At 38.0% G+C, this 21,817-nt stretch overlaps 1 protein-coding gene across 4 annotated transcripts in view; it reads left to right on the top strand.

Moving 5' to 3' along the window:
• Positions 1-21,817, top strand: part of ANKIB1 (ankyrin repeat and IBR domain containing 1) — a 129,536-nt gene that overhangs the window by 51,185 nt on the left and 56,534 nt on the right. For all 4 annotated transcript variants that reach the window (XM_045827044.1, XM_045827041.1, XM_045827043.1 and 1 more), the window contains exons 3-4: positions 668-968; positions 18,451-18,633. In XM_045827044.1, coding sequence (XP_045683000.1) covers positions 668-968; positions 18,451-18,633 — 484 coding nt within the window. The remainder of the gene's footprint in view (positions 1-667; positions 969-18,450; positions 18,634-21,817) is intronic.

The raw sequence follows: 21,817 nt of genomic DNA, 5'->3' as shown, positions 1-21,817 counted from the left end.
TAAGGGAGTAACCTAGACCTATTACTGGTAAAGACTACAACCTTGAAATTATATCTCAGTCTTCTAAAACTAACCACAGTTTACTCCCCTCAAAAAGGATTGTACTTTATAAACACTAGCTGATGACTTTTAAGTAGAGCTATTTTTCCTAGATTTAAAAATTTAGCCCTAAACTTATACATTACTTGTGGTGCTTATATTGTCACCATTCTTATTAAATAAATAAGTACTCAAGAGAAATAGGGCAGAAAGTAAAGGAGAAAAGTTGGTATGGAATGTTCAATAATGTACTCTAAGGCGTCTGTGTTAATAATGTGTAAGTCTGTAAGTGGCCCTTTCTGTTTCTTTCTTTCCTCCCCCTTCCTTTTCTCTTTTCTTTTTTTTCTTTTACTCCTTCATCGTCCTTCTTTTCCCTTCTTCCTTCTTCCTGTGTCCTCTTCTTTTATTAGCAAGTAGTAGAAAGATATTCAGTTTGTTCTTTTTAGTATTGTTCTAAAATAAGGTTTTTATAACCAAGAATTAGTCATTCACCCTATTGTTGAAACAAGAATTCAAAATTGTGTTAACAACTTAGAAGTAGGTCATCTTTAAAATTTCTTATTTTCTGTGTATTCTTATTTTGAAGTAGAAAATAACTGGTTTTTATCCTTTTCCTGTACTATTTTAGGACTTTTCTTTTTGGTAGAGATGGAAATCCAAATAAACGGAATGTGCACAATGAAACATCTATGCATTTGTTGTGTATGGGACCTCAAATTATGATATCTGAAGGAGCCCTTCATCCTCGCCTAGCACGCCCTGCAGAAGATGATTTCAGAAGAGCAGATTGTCTGCAGATGATCTTAAGATGGAAAGGAGCAAAACTTGACCAAGGAGAATATGAGAGAGCAGCTATTGATGCTGTAGATAACAAAAAAAACACACCCCTGCACTATGCTGCTGCCTCAGGGATGAAAACCTGTGTGGAGGTAAAACTTGGTGTTTTTAGAATTCTGCATGGTAAAATTTGTGTATTGGTATTATGGAATAATCAGTGTTCACTTTGCTTATCTTAATAGTTAACTAGTCATTTTTATCCCTGTTATGGTTCTAGAAGAACCAGGACTACTTTTAAATAAAGTGTTTCCCCTGTTTTAGGAGGATATTAAGAACAAACCCACAGTTAAATAGTCAGCCTTGGGAATAAAATGGGATCAAGAGCAATTAAAAATTCGGTAGCATCCCTGAAGATAATAGCCATCAATTAAACAGTATCATATTGAGTGTAATAGCTTTAGTACAGATATGTTCTACTTTTTGGCTGCTCTTTATTAGCCATTATATAAGGAAATTTATGCATGTTGGACATAACAACTGTTGGTGATGGGACCTATGGTTATAGATCTAGAGTTGATCAGTTCCCTAAGCAAGGGATGAATATTAATTAATACAGTTACTGGGGTATTTTAAAAAGCCATTGATAATTTTAAAATGTGCTCTTTTTTTCTTTTTAATATGTATTAAAGTGTTCCTAAACGTTATATTGTATTTTTTTCTTCTGTGTATTTCATATATGTATATATAACAACAGGCTTAGATGAGGTCAGCCGTATAATGTGGGATCTTAATTTAGCTAAAAACATTACTCTTTATAGTATCATCACTACCACATGCAACAGGTTTTTCTCAGCTACGTTTATGTCAATTTATATGTAACTCATAGAAGCTCTTTTGTATAGCTATATTTAAGTGTGAGTGGGGAGCACTATTGGATCACAGAGTATCTACCTTTCCAAAAAGGTAGATCTGTATTGAAAAGGCAAGAATCCTAATCAGATTAAACTATATATCTGAAAATTTGGTGTTTTCTTAATGTTAGTCATGTATATATACTTTATACTTCTGAACTGATAAACATACCAAAAATATGAATGTCTTTCATTTTCTTACTCAGGTTAAAAGATTAGTTATTTATATGATTTCTTTAGTGTATCCTAAGTGTCGATTCTTTTTACTTCTAGAACCCTTCTGATTTTATTTTTTATTTACTGCTATTATTTTTTATACTTGTTAATCTTTTAGAGTCTTTCATTTCCTTTCTTGTGTTTGTGTCACCTTTGCCTACTAGTTAGTCAGAAGCAGTTAGTAACTTGAAACTATTTTTTTAAGCAATGCTTTCTAACATTGATTCACAGTGTGGTGGAAGGATGTCCAAGGGTTTCGGGGAAAGCAGGGCTATTAGCAGAATTCCTGAGGCTTTTACACAAGGCTTTTTGTCTGTTGTTCTGTGCCCACCTCCAATGAGAGAATCCCTGCTGTAGTGACTCACTATTACTGATGGGACTGTGTCATATTTCACAAGTAATTTCGGGTAGATAATAGCTCATTCTTGGTAGTAGTAATAATGCTCTTCAATTGCTGTTTTAATATCTTACTGACAAAAATTCTCTATAAACATTGCTTTAGTAATCATGGATTTCGAAGTATGTTTACCATGACATCCTCATCAAATTGTTAAAAAAAAAAGAGAGAGAGAGAGTGTAATGTTTTTACTAGCATTATTTTTTTCTCAGTGAATGAAATCAGTGCCAGGTTTATTCTGAAATATCTGACAGGCCTGATGTTTGGCTTGGTGTGAATGTGTGTGTGTTTTAAGTTCTGGTTCTGTCAGCATATCACATTACCACACCATTTGATGGCTTTTTTTATTTTTCTATATTCAGAGGAGGGAGATCTTTGACTTAATGTAAAACATCCCTAATAGAACCCCATAAATACTTTGGTTACATTTATTCTAGTTTTCTTCAACAAATTTCGGCATATCATTTTACCAATATAATGCTATTTTGAATCTCTTGCAGTATATACTGAACTGTACACTAACCCAGCCGTAGGCCTTGAATGACTTTGGTAATGCTTACTGTTAATTAAACTAGAAGATTTTCCTAGAGAAGCATACATTAACTAAGTTCCTGTGGTTTTAATACTAGTGCATGGAATATATGTATTTAAAAATTCGACTCTGTAACTGCCCTTCTTAGAGTATTAGTTTTTGTTTACCTTCATTTCGTGTGCTGGTCCTCTGATGAACAGGAAAGGCTTAGACATCTTTTATAAGGTTTACCCTCGTGGGTAATTTAAATGAGTTTTTTTTTTTTTTCCTAAACTACTTATTGGGCTGTGTCATTGTTTTTAGTCCCTATGGCCATAAGAATAATAATTACAACATTTCTATAATGTTTTTCTAATTTTCATAGTCATCATTAGTATCAAGCGTGATATAAAGGTTTTTGGATTGAGTAAAAGAGTATTTTCAGATATGTATTCCCTTTTTCATAAAGCTAATAATCTCTGATAATCTCTGATAATGAGAGTACTGGTGTGGAGTCTGGCCTTGGTTCTCACAGTGACTCTCTGCAGGACCTTGAGTAAGTCGCTCAAGTCACTCAGCCTCTTGGAGATTATCATTCCCAACCACCCAAAAGGAAACTATCAAAATTATCTCAAAAGACCCTTTCAGCACTGATTTTCTGTTAATCTATGATAGCAGTAAAAGATATCTCATTTCAGAGTCTAGCCTTTAAGGTTATTTTGATTAATTTATTCCATGGTTAAGGCCAGGCTGGGGTTTTTTTCCAGTGGCTCATTATTTAGAACCAGAGAAATGAAGTATTTACTTTAAATTTTATTTTTTTATTATTTTTTTCATTTTAGTTGTTCAAGTACAGTTTTCTGAAGTATTTACTTTAAAATGCCACCTTCTCCCTGTAATAATTATGTTTCATAGTAAGCTTAAGGGACACACATAACATAACATAAGAGCCTTGAAACAGAACCACTCTGAGTTCTATTGCTCTGGGTTCTATTGCCTGCCACTGAAAAACTGTGATTCCCATTGCTAGAGTCTTATTTATTTATTCAAAAGTTATACAGGTTTGGAATACTGGCAGAATTCTGCCATTATATCTCACTCCCTGTAGAAACAAAAAAACACCCTTAATCACATAGTCCTGCTTCCCCCTTGCAAAACCAGGCCAGTCAGGAACTGTCTCTCTGGAAAAGAAATAGAAGTCTGTAGCTTAGCTGGGCAGGTTCCTGTCTGTATTCTGGCTTCTTCCAGTCGTCTGTGCTTGGCTATGCTCCTGCTCTTAATCCAAAACCTCATGGCTGCTCTTCATGGTGGGCTGATAGGGGAGGTCCTTCTGCATCCTTTCAAACCACATGGCCAAGACTGCTCCCAAGCCACATGGTCATGAGGCACTTCTCCTTCCCAAGCCTCATGGTTAAGAACTCCCGAATGACTGAGGGAAACAGAGAGCATGGCTGCCCTGTGCTTGGATTTAAATCCCAGGGCGGGTCTTCCTCAGTAACCTCATTTCCGACTCTTCCCACAAAGGGTTACACCTGCAAGTACTCTGGTCTCTTCTGCCTTTCTCAGCTGCCATTGTTAGTCTGGGCAGGCTTGGCCCTGTGACTTGGGAACTGCCTGCCTTCAAGCTGCTGGCACAGGTGCAGTAACCAGGGGACTTAGCATTACCAAAGCACTTGCCAAGTTTTTTAGATATGCAAAGAACTCTGTTGCCCTGCTCTACTTCCTTTTCCTCCCAAACCTGGTTAGTAGGGGACTTCCCATTTGGGGGACCTCTAGCTTAGCACCCTGTTACAGCTTCTCAATCATAGAGCTTTGGGAACTTCCAGGTGTATCAGTGGCTATATATGGGATATTGAATTGGAATTTCCAACCCTGAAATTTCCCATTCTACATTACTTCTTACCTAGTTGACTTCATCATATGGTCATTTCAGCATTCTGTCAAGTTCACCATTTCCAAAACTGTACTGTCTTCTTTAGCCACTTGCTCCTTCTCTTGACTGCCTTGTTTCTATTAATGATGCTATTGTACTACCATATCCCTTGATACCTGGATTTACCTTGGACTGTGTTTTTGTTTTATTTTAGAGGGGGTTTGGGGTTTTTGTTTTGTTTTGATTTTTGCATTGAACTCATGCCACCTGTTTGCAGAATACAGCTCTTCTTTATCCCTTGTTAGCCAGCCCTTCCTTTTTATTTCTATTCAGTTTTTCTAATACCAGGTACTTACATGGAACCCTCACTTTGGTGTATTTTTCAGAACTTCCTTAAGTAGGAAAATCTGGAGTTTCACAAGTATCAATCATTCAGAATTATTTATGAGATAAAAGTAATAATACAAATAGTAGTGGGCTGTAATGGTTTGAAAATTGGAAATGCTTATATGTTAAACAGTCATTAAGGGCAAACTGTAAATAAAGCCCTCCAATTCTAATTCTTTCATATTTCAAAGGATTGTTTCAAAGATCAGCAGACTTCTTCTCTGGGAAAGCCCAGATAGCAAATATTTTAGGCAACTGCTCAGCTCTGCCCTTGTGGCTGAAAGAAGCCACAGACAATGCATAAACAAATGAGTGCTGCAGTGTTGCAATAAAACTTTATTTATGGACACTCCCACATGAATTTTGTATAATTTTCACATATTATGAAATAGTCTTGATTTTTTTCAGCCATTTCAAGTGTGAAAACAGCTTTTAGTTCTTGGGCTGTACAGAAACAAGGAGCAGGCTAGGTTTGGCCCATGGGCCTTAGTTTGCAGTGGATTCCTGAATTATATAAAGAATAGAGAGAGGAATGTAAAGGACTCTGTGCTCTAGAAGCTTATTTTAAATATATGAAATAACATTATCAATATGTAGCCAGTCCTATATGCTTTCAAGAACTTACAATATGCCATACAATGGATGCCGACATGAAACGCTCTTAAAACATACATTTTTAATACAGTAAATAATACACTTTTTTCTTAGTCGTTGAGAGTTTTTGTTTTCCTACTTTGCAGTAGAGATGGACTTTGGAAAGGAATGATGGGTTAGGTCTATTAGCATGGCCCATTTAAAATCCAGTGACTTTTTTCCTTTTGGCTGACTCCCTGGAGCAGCCTAGTCTTTGGCCTCATTTTACTTATATTAGTGCTTTACCTGTCACAATGATTCAATAAATGGTTGGTGTGACAGAGGTCATTTTTTGATAGGGCTTTACTCTTTGTGAAAAGCATTTTTTAAAAATGAGTATTTTCTTAAGTATTTCTTATGCATTCCTATTCTACCTGTTTATTCATAGCTTTTTTTTAGTTGCTAAATTCTTTTTTTTTTTAATAATGTTATTCAATTTATTGGGTGACATTGGTCAACAGGATCATATAGGTTTCAAGTGCACATTTCCATGATACTAGATCTGTATACCGCATTGTGTGTCCACCACCCAAAGTCAAACTGTCTTCCATCACTGTAAATTAGCCCCCAACCCCACCCCACCCTTTTCCCTTTGGCAACTGCCAAATGCAGAAATCCTAAACAAAATACCAGCAACTAGAATACAACAATACATTAAAAACATGATGCATCACAATCAAATGTGGTTCATTCCTGGGGCACAAGGATGGTTTAACATAAACCAGTCAATGTAATACTCCATATTAACAAAACAAAGAATAAAAATCATATGATCTTATCAGTAGATGCAGAAAAAAGCATTTGATGAGATACATCATTGATTGGTTGTCTCTTGCACACGCCCCAACTGGGAACCAACCCGCAACCTAGGAATGTGCCCTGATGGGAATTGAACCCTTGACCTCTCATTTTATGGGATGATGATCCAACCAACTGACCCACACTGGCCAGGGCCACTCTCACCACTCTTATAAAACATAGTCCTGGAAGTCTTAGCCAGAGCAATAAGGTAAGAAAAATAAATAAGCATCCAAATTGGGAAGGAAGAAGTAAAAATGTCACTTTTTGCAGATGATATGATTCTGAACATATTCACAGCTTTAACTCTAGCTGCTGGTCAGATCAAATAGAGGTTACTAGAAAACCAGAAATGTTGTCACACTTTTTCTTTTACAGCCACAGGACCTATTTGGCACTTGGGCAGCTATCAGAGTATTTCACACTTCATTGAAAAGCCACAAAAACCATACACAGTTCTTACTGGAGAATTTTATCTAATTATATTGTGTTTTTAACACAGAGTTTTAAAACTGAAAACAATACAGAATCTGTAGTTCCAGCTCAGCAATGCAGTTACTTTTCCTTTCTGGGCCTCAGCTTTTTAATTTTTAATTCTGAAAGATATAATCTCTTTATTGCCTCCACAATATTATGATGCTAAAGGCCATATTAATCATTTAGGTAATAACTGTGATAGACATTGAAAGGAAGGAAATACCATTCAGTTTTACTTAACCTGGAAGACTTCATAGGGTAGTAGTAAGGTTTGAGTGGTTATGATTTCTGTTTAAGTATTTGGAGGAAGCTACTCAGAATGGGGCCCTCAGACCTGTAGCATCAGTAACTACGAGGAGCTTGTTATAAATACAAATTATTGAGCTCACCAGACCTCCAGATTCCAAGTCAGAATCTTCTACACTTGACTCCAGGAATGTTTTAAGCACGTTCTTTTGGTTATCCTTTTGCATGTTACAGTTTGAAAAGCACTGTTCTAGGTCTCAAACATAATACAGATTGAAGTACTATTTTTTGGAGGAATGATAAGACAGATAATTTAAAATAAAGATAGAGTCCATAACAAGGAGAAAAAACTAAATGCCAAGATCAGGAATTTGAGATTTATTTATAGAAAATTGAGTCATTGAAAATTTTTGACTGGAGAAATGCTATTAAAGAAAATACAGTAAGGTTTAATGGTTGTAATGTAGAACAGATTTGAATGGAGTAGTTCTAAAGCAGTGTTTCTTAACGGTCTTGCTACACAAAGAATGGTCCTCAGACTGTTGTTGGCATCAGTCATTCCAGAACTTGTTGGAAATGCAGAATCTCATACCTCACCCCAAACTAACTGAACCTCAGTCATTTAACAAGATCCCAAGGTGACTGATATCCACATAAAAGTTTGAGAAGCCCTGGCTTGGAGCATAGCCTGTGGGGCACCTACAATATAACACTTGTGAAAAGTACGTATATCTAACCCCCACCCCAGATCTTCCAAATATGACTATCAGGCTACCCAGATGGTTCCTACACAGCTAGAAAACCTCTGTGCTGGAACAGTGGTTCTACCCACGGCTGCACAAAACATCCAATAGTGAAGTGTAGGCTGTACCTCCCAGACTACTAAAATTGGAATTTCTCAGGGTAGGTCCTCGACAGTAGTATTTAATTTCTCCAGATAATTCCATTGTGCAGCCCAGGTTGCAAACCAGTGTACTGGATGAAGTGATAGGAGTTAGAAAATTATTACACTAAAAAGCCTGGACTTGTGTGGTGATATTGGAAATGGACAAAATAAAGCAGATGCAAGGAACATTGTGCAGATCTGGTAGCATTTGGTGATTTGGTCAGTTGATACCAGAAAGCAAGGCAGAGAAAGGTTAATGATGGAGGCTTTAAAACATTAATATTATATTAACAGTAGTGAGCCACCTTTGAATGACATAATTTCCTCTTTGACTTTTCCACATTTTCTATAACAACTTGCTATCATAATCTATAATTAGAATAAAATAAGTTAACTTTGTTTTTAAGTAAAATGAACATGGTTTTGAACCTGAGACTTGGAGGCCTGTGAACAATTAACAGACAGTTTAAAAAGTGAGATGAGGTGAAGAAATTACTTGGAGGGAAAGGTGAATATATTGAGTTTTCATTTATAAGGTTGGAGATTGAGGTAATAGATTATCCACTTGAGATGGCTTTCAAGCTACTGAAAATTAGAGCAGTTTGGAGTAAAAACTATAGATGTAGAACTGAGTGTTGTTTGCATAGAGTTGATAACTAAAAAGCAAGATAAGGTATAGATGAGAAATCAAAGGAACAGACTTTAGATTATAAATGAAATTACATTGTTAAAGTCACAGCATCAATTTGGAGACTTCCTGTATTTAAAAGGAGTGATAAGAAGTGGCCTGTTAAAGGAAACAAAAAGGAGACAAAGATAATGAAGTGTCGAGGATGCCAAGAGAATCTCAGAGGTGGGATGGAGGGACAGTCATGTGACATGCTGCAGAAAGGTAAAGGAATTAGAAGACTGGGAAAAGCTGTTGGCTTTGAGAGATATTAATGACTGTCAGGAGTGTTGTTTTTGTGAAATGGTCAAGGTAGAGATGAGATTGCTGGGAGTAGTTAAGTAATTTGCTGAGGAGGTACAGAGAGTAGATGTCAGTCACTAATTTGAGAAATGTGGATGAGCAAGAAAGGAAAGTAGCTAGAAGAACAACAGAATTAAGATAGGGGAACCCTGAATCAGGAGCCACTAGAAAGTCAGCGTGAAGATGGAGAGAGTAATGGAGTGTTCAACGTCATACAGGGAACAGATATGATAAAGTTGTAATTTTGTAACTAGAACATCTTCTCTCAAGATTATATAAGCCTCGTTTTACAGATGGTCCTGTGTGAACTGAGACTTTGCAGAGGTTAACTGGCTTGTCCAGAGTCACCAACCATTTAGATTATGGATCAAAGGGATAGGGAGGGATTTGTCTTAAGTACTAAGGGCTGCCCTACCCCTCTTCCTTTGAGATTGAGAATGATAAGAAAGGAAGAATAGATGAACATATATTTTGAGATGGTGATAATTGGATGTTTCTTTTCAGATAGAATATTTTGGGTACCACCAAATGTGCAAGAGAGGCTAAAAAACACATTCAAATAAAGTATGCAGTCCTCCTTATTTGAGAGTGAAGTAAATGATACTTAGAAGGCTTTGGTAGAAACACTTAAAAGCTACCTCTTTAGAACCAGATGTAACTCCCTATTATGTATGTAAGAGCAAAACACCTGTCTTTATGCAGCAACAATTTAACAGATAATCTCCATCTAATACATCATTCACTTACTGGCATCCCCCAAACTTACGCCCTATAGGTCAGCAAGCTGAAATATTTTTAAAACTATTCTTCCAGTGTCATGCAGTCTTGCTGTTAGCTAGCTTCTGTGCCAAAGGTAGCATACATGCTGATTATCCTTGCCAAGACAAGTGCTACAAATGTGGACCCTCCATTCATCACTGACTATGAGTCTCCTCACAGGTGCCAGTATTACCAAACTCAAGGGATTCACTGCTTGGGTGCTCTATTAAAAAACAAATGTGGTTGTTGCACAGTAGTTTTTACTGTTTGTAACAAGAAGACAGAGGGTTCATATCTAAAGCTCTGTGGGAGGCTTAATGATCACTTATATATAATATTTGGTCATTTACATGTTGATTGAGCAAGAATAGGATTTAGAACTGCCCAGACCCTTGTCCTTTCTGAAGATCCCCCTTGACATTTTTCACTCCTCGTTCTTTAGGGAATAGAATCAAGGGTCATACTTCTGTAAGTGCTTTCTGCCAAGTATCAGTACATCTTTGAATTAGAGAGTGAAATCCTCTGGCTTCCTGATTTGGGAAAGTCTTAGGGTCCCCTAGGTTCTGGGATTCCTGAAAACAAGAGTGCATGACATTCATCACCTTCTCTGAAGAACAGCTTGTGGTGAGACAGGTTCACAGGAGTACTATGGATCTGGTTTCTTGCTCTCACTGGGTAGTAAAGCAGGCCCCACTAAAGAATGATGTATCCCAGAAGTTATATCTTGTCATTTAAGAGAACAATGAGTATGTTAATTACATCAAATGAGGACCTGTCCATATTGGGTCTGGTTGATCTTCCAGGGATGCTAATTTCCAGGTTTTTAAATATACCCAGTTCCCTGGATCATGTGTTGGTGTGGATAAAATCAGGTTAGCATACTTATTTAAGTTTTCAGTTACCTTTCCTAATTGGGCAATGTGTTTAACAGCCTATTCTATAAATGGGTCTGGGCCTTCCAAAATTTGAGGGAGCCCAAAAAGAGCCTATCATAGCTAAGTTCAAAAGGATTAAATGTAAGCATTCCTTTAATCCTGATTCTGGTTAGGTGCTGCCCTGGTCCTGTTTAGGGCAATTGGTAGTAAATTTAAGCCAGGTCTCATAGATTTCCTGGCATGGTTTGGTCAGGGTCTCGTTGAGTGTTTATAAATACATCATTCTGTTTTTCCTGAGGATTATGGTCTCCGTGAAGAATGTGAGACAAACCTAATTTGGAGAGCTCTTGCTACTCCATTTATTAAAGCAGCTGTGAAAGCCCATTGTCACGCAGAAAGTTCTGGGGATCCAAACTTACGTATTATTTCCTTAAGCAGTGCCTTTACAACTTAATTGCATCTTTCAGTTTGACATGGGAATGCTTCAACCCATCTACTAACACTAATAAGTATTTGAATCCTCCAGGAGCAGGGGTCATTTCTGTGAAGTGTCCCTACCAGTCTTCTTCAAACAACATTCCGCAGGCCTGGACTGCCTGGTACTGGAGATCTTGTATATGCATTATTCTTTGTGCGTTGCACATAGCTAGCCATGACACCGTTGATGATTCTGTTACTGAACTCAAGGGGTTTGCTCCTTGAGGTGCTGTATTTAAAAACAAGACATGGCTGTGGCAAGGTTGTTTTGTTTACTTGCCGTAAATAAAGGAGACAGGGGATTCACAGCTAAAGCTCCTCAAAGGGAGGCTTAGCCATTGGTTATGTACACTATTTGGCTGATTACCTATGGAGGTCCTCTTTACACTTGGCCACTGTCATCCCATTGTTTCTGTGAGTTCATCCTGTTTACTGCTTCATCTGCAAAATACTGTGCTGTATTTTAACATTTAGCAAAAAATAACATTTAGAACTGCCCAGACCTTGATACCTTTGTTCTGTGTAACACCAGTGAGATACAGGTCTGTGGTTCTCTCATTCCCACTGCAGTCAACCTCATTTGGGGGTCAACCTCACTTGGGGAATCTCTGTGAAGACAGATTACCAATCAAGGCAAGAAATCTCACTCCTGAGATTTCTTTTCACATCCTTTCTTTACACATCCATTTTTTCCTTCTTTCTTTTTTAAAGATTTTATGTACTTATTTTTGGAGAGAGGGGAAGGAAGGGAGAAAGAGAGGGAGTGAAACATCAATGTATGGTTGCCTCTAGCACACCGCCTACCTGGGACCTGGCCTGCAACCCAGGCATGCACCCTGACTGTGAAAATCAAACCGGTGACCCTTTGGTTCACAGGACAGCACTCAATTCACTGAGCCACACCATCCAGGCCCATTTTTTCTTTAAACTTCAAAGAATGCAGTCTTCACTCTGTTACATCTTTTTTAAGAAGCTTTCCCTTACCAATATTCTGGAATGGCGCAACCTCTTAAACTTTGTTGTCTTTGCTTTTATTAAAGACTGAGGCTGTAAGTTCAAGATAGTTTATCTTGTTTGCTAATATTTAGAATCTCTTATAATGTTTGTTGTGAAAGTAAATCAAATTATGGTTTTTTTGAAAGCTATCCCAGTATGCATTTTAGAAATCACTTTCTATGATCTTGGGTAAAGAACCAGAATAAATTCAGCCCTGTTATTTTTGTAGCAGTCAGAAGCAAATAGTTTATTTTGTGTTTAGGTACTAGATAACCTGTGAAGCAGAAAAGCTACAAACTGTAATAGACTCTGCAATAAGTATGGTAAGTCTGTAGGCTTATTGTAAGTCCTCAGTATTGAGTAGAATAGGTAATATTAGCATCAAATTCTTCAGACACATAGGTTCTACTTTAATGTCATTGCTTCTCAAACTTTCATGTGCATAAGAATCTCCTGTAAATCAGAATCAGATTCTGATTTAGAGGCCTGGAGTGGGAGGGGCACCCAGGTGGTGATGCTAAGATGTTGCATTCCTAACAAACTCCCAGGTGATGACATCACTGGTCCTCAGATACCACTTTGACTAAAGAAGGTTCTAGATGGTAAATAGCAGCTGATAGGACTTGTTCTCAGGCTCTAGAAGGTGACTCTAACAGTGACTGTTCAAAGCCATGCTTAGCAAATTTTCTGTGAAAGGTAAATATTTTAAACATTGTGGCCACAAGTTTGTTTCATAATTCTTCTTGATCCGTTTGCTTGTTTTTACAACTTAAAAAAGAAACAACTTTAAACCATCTTAGCTCTGAAGCTTACTCTTAGCCTAGGGCAAGAAGTTAATGTCTTTTTTTATCTCTTGAGCTTGTCAGGCTAGCCCAGGACTTCCAGGTTTGGCATTGATATAAGTCCCTTAATCTTGTTGGCTCTCTTAGGATGACTGTAGAGGAACCATATGTATTCCAGTTCCAAAAGCAATGAGACACTTTACAGGAAGATCTGTGTGTTTGTTGCAGGGAGGAGAGAGAAAATTTCTTGGAAGAAAATGAAAAGAAACTACCTTTATGATTAACTCCCATACAAAATTAAAACCTCTAAAATGTTTTATATGTAGATTATAAGGAAGAGCCTGGGAAGAACTTGATGGTGGATCTAGGATGCACGTAACATTTTTAGTTTATGTGATCAACCTATCCCAGCAATTTTGAACCAGTATACTGCAAGAATTTTTAAAATATGCAATACCTGACTATTTAGTTAGAGACACTGACCTGTTTTCCCTTAAATTGTCAAATAAGAAAATGACAGCAACCAGCATAACAATAGCCATCCAGTGTGAATGAATCAAAATTATATTTACCTACTTCGTTGGGTTTATTTTGGGGTTGGCTTTTTTTCTTTCTTTTTTTGGTCAGATCTGCAAAAGTTTTGGGGTTTTTTTGGGGGGGGGGTTGGTGTGCTGTGAATTTTAGTAATTAGTTTATGTGTACTTTGAAATGAAAAAAGTTGAAAATCACTGACCTATTCTCTATGTTGGTAATAATAATCCATTCATCATTAAGAACTTGGTCAAACTTGGACCTGGATCCCAGTTCTAGTACTTACTAATTGGGTAACTTTGGTCAAGTTACTTAACTTTTCTCAGACCTCATTATATTTCTGTCACATGGGGTGGTTAATATTAAAGAAGAATGTGTATTTGAGTGCTTAGCATAGTGATGGCATTTAGAAAACACTCAATATTATGTTAGCACAACATTACACTAGTTTTAGGATAACTACCCAGCAATTATACATTTATATAACTTAGGAAGTGACCCTGATAAATGTAGTACTCATCTGACACTATACATAGTTATTAGAATATTATTGACTATATTCCATATGTTGTACCTTATACCCCCAAGACTGTTCTGTAACTACCAAGTACTTCTTATTTTACCTCAACCCCCTAACCATCTGGGAACCTTCAGAATGTTTTCTGTATCTATGAGTCTGTTTCTGGTTTGCTTGTTTGTTTATTTTGTTTTTTAGATTCCATATATAAGTGAAATCATTTATCATTTGTCTTTTTCTGACTTACTTCACTCGGCACAATACCCTCTAAGCCCATTCATGTTGTTGCAGATGGCAAGATTTCATTCTTTTTTATGACTGAGTCATATTCCACTGTATATCCATTTATCTATTCCACTTCTTTATCCATTTATCTATTGATGGACACTTAGGTTGCTTTCGCATCTTGGCTGTTGTAAATAATGCTGCAATGAACATATGGATGTATATGTCTTTTCAGTTAGGGTTTTGAGTTTCTTCAGATACCCAAAAGTGAAATCACTGGGTCCTTTTTTGTCTCCTGGTATAGTCTTTGTTTTAAAGTCTGTTTTGTCTGGTATAAGTATTATTCCCACAGCCTTTTGTTTTATTTCCATTTTCAGGAAATATCTTTTTCCATCCATTTACTCTCAGTCTGTGTGTGTCATTTGACCTGAAGTGAGTCTCTTATACACAGCACATGTAAAGGTTTGTGTTGTTATCCATTCAGCAACAGTATGTCTTTTGATTGGAACACTTAACCATTTGCATTTAAAGTAGTTGTTGATAGCCCTGACTAGTGTGGCTCAGTGGGTTGGGCATCTTCTCCAAACAGAAAGATAGCTGGTTCAATTCCTGGTACGGACACATGCCTCAGTTGTGGACCAAGTCCCCAGTTAGGGGCTTGCACAAAACAATTGACCAGTGTTTCTCTCACACATCAATGTTTCTCCCCCTCTCCTTGTTCTCCGTCCCTTCCCCTCTCTCAAAATAAATAAATAAAATCTTTAAAAAAATAAGTTGTTGGTAGATATGAGTGGGGGGCCAAAAAAGAGAGTTGTCTTCTGGAGGGCAGATCCCTTGTAATACAGACTTCTCCCACTAGATGAGTGTTCTAGGAACCCATCTGTATCAGTGTACCAGCTGACATTATTGTGAGAGGCTGCATTTGGCTTCAGTGAATTTTTTTTGAAGACTCTTTCAACGTGTTTGCCCATTTTGTGATGGGTGATTTACAAGCAGACCTGCCCACACTGTGCTCAGTGTTCGACAGTTTTTGACCAAAAATGACGTGACCCCATGCCCCGCACTCCCTATTTACCTGATCTTGCCCTGAGTTCTTTTTGTTTCCCCGGATGAAAAAAGTCCTCAAAGGGCAACGTTTTTCCAATATAGAAGAGATGAAACAGAAACCAGCAGAAGTATTAAAAGCTATCAAAATCGACAAGTTCAAAAACTGTTTCGAGCAGTAGAAAAAATGGAGAGTACTTGAAGGTAACTGATGTTTAAACATGAAAGAATAAGTGCACTATTTTTTATAAATATATTTTTGGGGTTTTTGGGTCCCCCCCTTGCATGTATTTATTGTCATTTTATTTATAATTTTTATCTTTTATTCCCTTCTTTGTGAAGAAAACCCTTTAACAATTCTGGTAGTACTGGTTTGGTGATGAACTCTTTTTGCTTGTTTCTTATCTGGGAAGGTTTTTATCTGTTCTTCAGTTCTAAAAGATAATGCAGGTGGTAGGTCCTTGCTTTTCATCACTTTGAATTTTTCTTGCCAATCCCTTCTGGCTTGAAAAGTTTCTATTGAAAATCATTTGGCAGTCTTAAGGGAATCAGATTATTGCTTTTCTCTTGCCGTTTTTATGATTCTCCCTTTGTCTTTAACCATTGACATTTTAATTATGATGTGGCATCTTGAGTTCATCTTGTTTGGGACTCTGTGCTTCCTGGACTTGTATGTCTGTTTCCCTTACCAGGTTAGGGAAGTTTTTTGTCATTATTTTCTCAAATATCGTTTCAATTTCTTGCTCTCATTCTTCTCCTACTGGCACCCCTATGATGCAAATATTGGTACACTTAAAGTTGTCCTAGAGGCTCCTTATGTTATCCTCATTTTTAAAAATTCTTTTTTCTTTTTGCTGTTCTAATTGTGTGTTTTCTACTTCCTTATCTTCCAAATCACTGATTTGATCTCCTGCTTTACCTACTCTACTGTTTATCCCCATAATAATTTTCATTTCAGTTATTATATTCCTCAGTTGTGACTGGTTCTTTTTTGTTATGTTTCCTTTCTCTTTGTTGAAGTTCTCATTAGTTTCTTTACTCTTCCCCTGAGTTCAGTGAGCCTCCTTATAACCAGTGTTTTGAACTCTGCATGTGGTAGATTGCTTCTCTCCATTTTGTTTAGTTTTTTCTGGAGTTTTGTTCTGTTCTTTCATCTGGGACATATCTCTTTGACTTTTCATTTTGGCTGCATCCCTGTGTTTGTTTCTATGTATGAGGTAGAGCTGCTCTATTTCCTACTGTTGGTAGAGTGGCCTTTTGTAGCAGGTGTCCTGTAGGGCTCAGTGGCACAGCCTCCCTAGTTGCCCAACCTGGGCCTTCCAAGTGTGCCCCCCATGTGGGCAATGTGCACTCTCCTCTTATAGTTGAGCCTTGCTGGCTGTTGTCACATCAGTGGGAGGGACTTACCCCCAGGCAGTTCAGCAGTGAGTGCTAGCCTGGACCACCATGGAAGATGTACAAGGAACAACCCCATGGCAGAGAACTCACTTCATCTGGGCTCAGGTACCCACCAAGCCCACTTCTTGAGTGTGTTGCTGGTGGACATGGTGGGTTGCTTCAGTGTAGTCTGAAGATGTCCATCAGGTTCACTGGCTTTTGGGCCTCCTGGGAGGTGCACACCATGGTCGTCTGCCACCTGTGTCCTGCCCAGAGCCATCCAGCGTGAACTACAAAGTGATCTGCAGATGGGTCCTACTTGTGCTGGGCTTGGAGGTGCCCAGGAGAGGCCAAACTGCAAACCAAGGCCAGCTACTGCTAATGCTGGGCATGGAGCCACTTAGTGAGTGGTATGGGGCATGCTGAGGCCATATGCTGCTTGGTTGAGAGATTTTAGGAAAGTTAGCAGCATGAGCTAAGATGGGCTGTTTGTATGGAAAAGCCACTGGAAACAGCAGTTGGTCCGAAATTTGGGTATGGTGGGGTCTTAGGAATCACCAGGGTAGGGAGAACCATGTTAGCAAGTTGATGGAGACTCAGATATAGTACCCACCTGTGGCTCTGTGGTGGGTTGGGGAGTGGCACTTATCAATGGAACAGTGGCCTCTGCCAGCACTTCTGTCTGGGAAAAAGCTGCTTCTCTGGCCCTTGACCTGATGCCAGACAATTCACTTTCTCCGTGTATGTCCCTGGTGCCTTTTGAGCTGCTGCCCCAGCACTGGAGCTCTTAGAGCAAGTACGTCCAAGTGCGGGCCTTTTAAGAGAAACACCTGGGACTCCAGAAGCCCTTCGTCTCCCTCAGCCCCAATCCCGGCTGGTTTTTATAGCCCAGAGTTATGGGGACATCTTTTCCCAGCACTAAAACCCTGGGCTGTGGGTGGGGAGGGGGACAGGTGTGGGGCTGGGACCCCTTGCTCCTCAGGACTTCTGCAGCTAAGACAACACAACCCTATAGATTTTTATCTGCCGCACATGGGTATGAGACCAGCCCACTCTACATCTCCACCCCACTACCAGTGTGGATGTGGCAGCTCTTTTATATATACCTTAGTTGTAGGACTTCTGAAATCTAGATTTCAGGCTGTTCTCAGTAATAGCTGTTCAGTTGTAATTTTGATGTGGTTGTGGGAGGATGTGAACACTGCATTTACCTACTCCAACATCTTGACAAGAGGCCACCATCACTTAGTTTGAGGAATACCGAAAAAAGTTTTGCTTCAGTGACTTGCTCATCCTAATTTTATTTCAGTGTTTGGATAATGAATAATACAAATGAAAATTTTTGTCCACTCTGTCAGGTCAATCCAGGTATTAGTGGCTAAAATATTCTTGTTTAAGAGTGATTTCCAGAAATTTATAGAAGTGAAAGCATTGAATAAGTTTTTATTGAGTAAAACTTTATGTTTGGATTAGACAAAATGCTTAAGAATTTCTTTTTAAAGGTTAAGAAATTGGCGTTGTTGCTGTTCTTATTTTTAACCAAAGGAAGTCATCTTAATACAGGTAATCAAGAAATGCTAATCTTAAAATAAGAAGCGACTAGTTTCTAAATAACTTTTATCATTTCAGGTACATACTATTGCATTTTTGTTGTGTTTACCGTATATTTTTAATAGTTTTAAATTGGTAATATGAAAATAACTGTTGAGATCTGTGGTTGCAAGTTTTTGGAAAAATCTCTTTTAGCTATTGGTAAAACATGGAGGAGACTTGTTTGCTGAGAATGAGAATAAAGATACGCCTTGTGATTGTGCTGAAAAGCAACACCACAAAGATTTGGCCCTTAACCTGGAATCTCAGATGGTATTCTCACGAGATCCTGAAGCCGAAGAAATAGAAGCTGAATATGCTGCATTAGACAAACGAGAGGTAAGATTTTTTTTAATTAAAAAATTGTATGGATTTTATATGTTTTTTTCTTCTTTATAGTCCAGTTTGTGTTGTCTTTGCAACATGCTAAAAATCCTGTCACCTGCATAGCCATAAATATAAAAATACACCTAGAAACCCTGGAAGCGAAGTCTTTCCTCTAGCATGTGTACGTCTACTTACATATAAATAGAGATGCTGATGTGTGATATGAATCCTCGCCTGTCCTACCAATCCAGAACTCTAGTCCTCCTGCCCCTCAGTCTCTCCCTATCTTCTGGAGTGCTCTTATCAACACACATGCTTGGTAACTCCTATCTTGAAAAGCAAAAACAGCTGAGCAGCCTTTCCATTGACCATGCTTCCCAAGCCCTGTCCCTACCTGCCTTCAGTTGTAGCCCACATTTCTGATGCTCATATGAGAAAAACAAACTTGAGAGTTTTCTATGCATACCGAGTTCCTCACCTTCTACTCACTCTTCAGCCCATTGCATTATGACTTTCTTCCCCTCTGTGATGGAATTGAACTTGTCATGGACATTAACACTTGCATAAGTCTTCCTTGTCTGAGTAAACATTATTTCCATTCACTGAGCTGTTCAGGCATAAAACAAGGTATAAATTCTTGATTTCCTCACTCTTACGTCCAGATAATCTGGAAATCCTGTCAGTTTTCCTTAAACAATTACAGCAAATCAATTTGCTTCTCCCAGTCTCCACTCCTACCTCCCTAGGCCCTTACCACCCTCCCTTCTCTTCTGAGCTAAGTAATAGTTTTTTCCTACTGGTCTCCTTCCTTCTATTCTGGTTTCCTTAGGATCCATCTTGTACACAGAAGCCCAAGTGACAATTTTAAACTTAAATTAGGTCATATCACTTAAATCACTTGGTAACTTTTTAATTGTACTTAAAATACAAACTGTTTGCTCAGATATATATAATACCTTATATGGTCTGGCTACTAATACCTACCTCTTCAACATTATCTCAGACTTTTTCTCCTAGCACGCTTTGCTCTGTTATCATACCTACATCAGGACTTTTATATTTTGTTTCCTTGGCTAGCTCAATATCACTTCTTCAGACAGGCAGTCTTTACTCATTTTCTCTAAAATAAGTCCCTCTCCTTCCATTTTTCTTTACTATGATATCCTATTCATCCTTCTTAGCACTTATTATGCACTATAATTATTTTGTTTTGTGTATTTGTTTACTTATTTATTACCTTTCTCTCCTGTTAGATTGTCAATTCCACAAGGTCCAGAGCCATAACTGTTTTATTCAACAGAGTATTTTCAGTGTCTTAACACACTGATACACAGTGGGCACCAATAGAAACTTCTTTTTCTTACTTTCTTTCTTTTTTTTAAATTGATTTTAGAGAGAGAGGAAGGGGGGAAGAGAGAGAGATGCCGATTTGTTGTTCCACTTACTTACGCATTCATTGGTTGGTTTCTGTACATGCCCTGACCCAGGATTTAACATGCAGCTCGGTGTGTCTGGATGGCACTTCAACAAACTGAGCCATCTGGCCAAGGCTAGATATTCTTAAATAAAGAAATTAGAAGGCACAATAATTTTTTTTCTCCCCAGTGATTCTCATTTGATGTTCAGTGCTAGCTTGATTCTAAAAGAAATTATATAACTTTTTTTGTGTTTAATTGTATTATTTATTTTTTCTTTCCTGTGAATTCACAGCAGTTTTTGAGCTGCTGTACTCTCCAGAATGGGGAAAAGAACTGAGTTTCTTGGAATTAAAAGATTTACATTTCTTTATCTTTTGTATTTCTTCAGTTGGGTTGTTTTATAGGAATGATTATTCAGAGTAAATACACATAGAGCGCTGATGTCCTAAGCACTTTCGTGTGGTTGCTGAATTCACTTAGTAACCTTGAAATGATATTTAGGACCCCTTCTTCTCTTTTTTTCTTTTTTTAATTGATTCAAGAGCGAAAAACGACAGTTTGTTGTTGCACTTATTTATGCATTCATCGGTTGACTCCTGTAGGTGCCCTGACCTGCATCAAACCTGCAACATCGGCTCATCGGGACAATGTGCTAACTGAGCTATCCAGACAGGGCATAACCACTTCTTTTTTTAAGTGAGGAAATTAAACCAGAAAATAATGGAATGACCTGTCAGGGTCAAAGTGAGCTGAGCCTGATTCTTACGACTTCTACTATTGGGACTAGTAGAGGACCAGCTGTATAGGAGTGTAGCACAATTACATTTGGGTAAATGAACGGGAAACAGCATTGTGCTGCTATTAAAGTCATCTAAAGACTCCCCATCCCCCTCCCAACCTAGAACTCAGGGAAGCTCAAGGCTCTTTTTCTGGTAGGAAACCCATATGCTGGACTATGCTTAGCTGACTACTCCAGTTAGCCTAAGGTTTAACTTTGTGTGAGCAGCTACCTGCCTTCCTCTTAGTAAGTCAAAGTACAGATCTGGAAAGCCTAGGTCTTGATCCCCAAATGAGAAGAGCTGAGTAAGAAGCAGGGAAACTGAGAAGGAAAGGGTCTACGAATCCTAAAGACTTTAGCTGTTTTTCCCCTTCTTTCCCAGGCTAAGCTCATGGATCAGTTAAAGAAAGATTGGTATTAAAAGAAATTGGAAACATCCTCTCCTTTCCCTGAGTGCCTTTCTTTAGATTTCTTACAATTACTGATATATTTGGGTGAATAAGTACTCATTTTGATTTTTTTCCATTTTTTAACAGTAAACATGTTTTACCTGTGTAACCAAGGGGAAAGCTGTTTTCATTGTGAGAAAAAATAAAAACAAATACTTCTTTCATAGCTCCTTTGTCATAGTCTTTTCTGAAACAGTTTTTGAAGATACTATCACTTTATACATGGTATCCAAGTGGTACAGCTTGTATGTTAGGCTGTTTCACATATCTTTAGTGTTATTTGGTAGCAGTAGTAGATACTGATGCAAAGGAGCCACTTTCATCCTCACTGTCTCTTTTTAAATTAGTTTCATTTTTCTTTCTTTGTATCAGGACTTATTACTTTGAAGGTTATTTCTGGTTTGTGTTTAATCTGAAAATAGAACCAGTTTATCTTTGCACAGGAAAGAGAAAGGCACCTTCATTTTAATCCTTCCTGCAGAAGAAAGGGCTAGTGCCCACTTGGGACTGAGGGATGTATTGAAATGCTTCACAAGACCTAATTATAGTTC

The sequence above is a fragment of the Phyllostomus hastatus genome, unplaced genomic scaffold (assembly GCF_019186645.2).
Source record: "Phyllostomus hastatus isolate PE091 unplaced genomic scaffold, TTU_PhHast_1.1 phas_scaffold_78, whole genome shotgun sequence".
NCBI lineage: Eukaryota > Metazoa > Chordata > Mammalia > Chiroptera > Phyllostomidae > Phyllostomus > Phyllostomus hastatus.
Note: the sequence above shows the minus strand (reverse complement) of the source record. Positions and strands in the feature narration are given on the sequence as shown.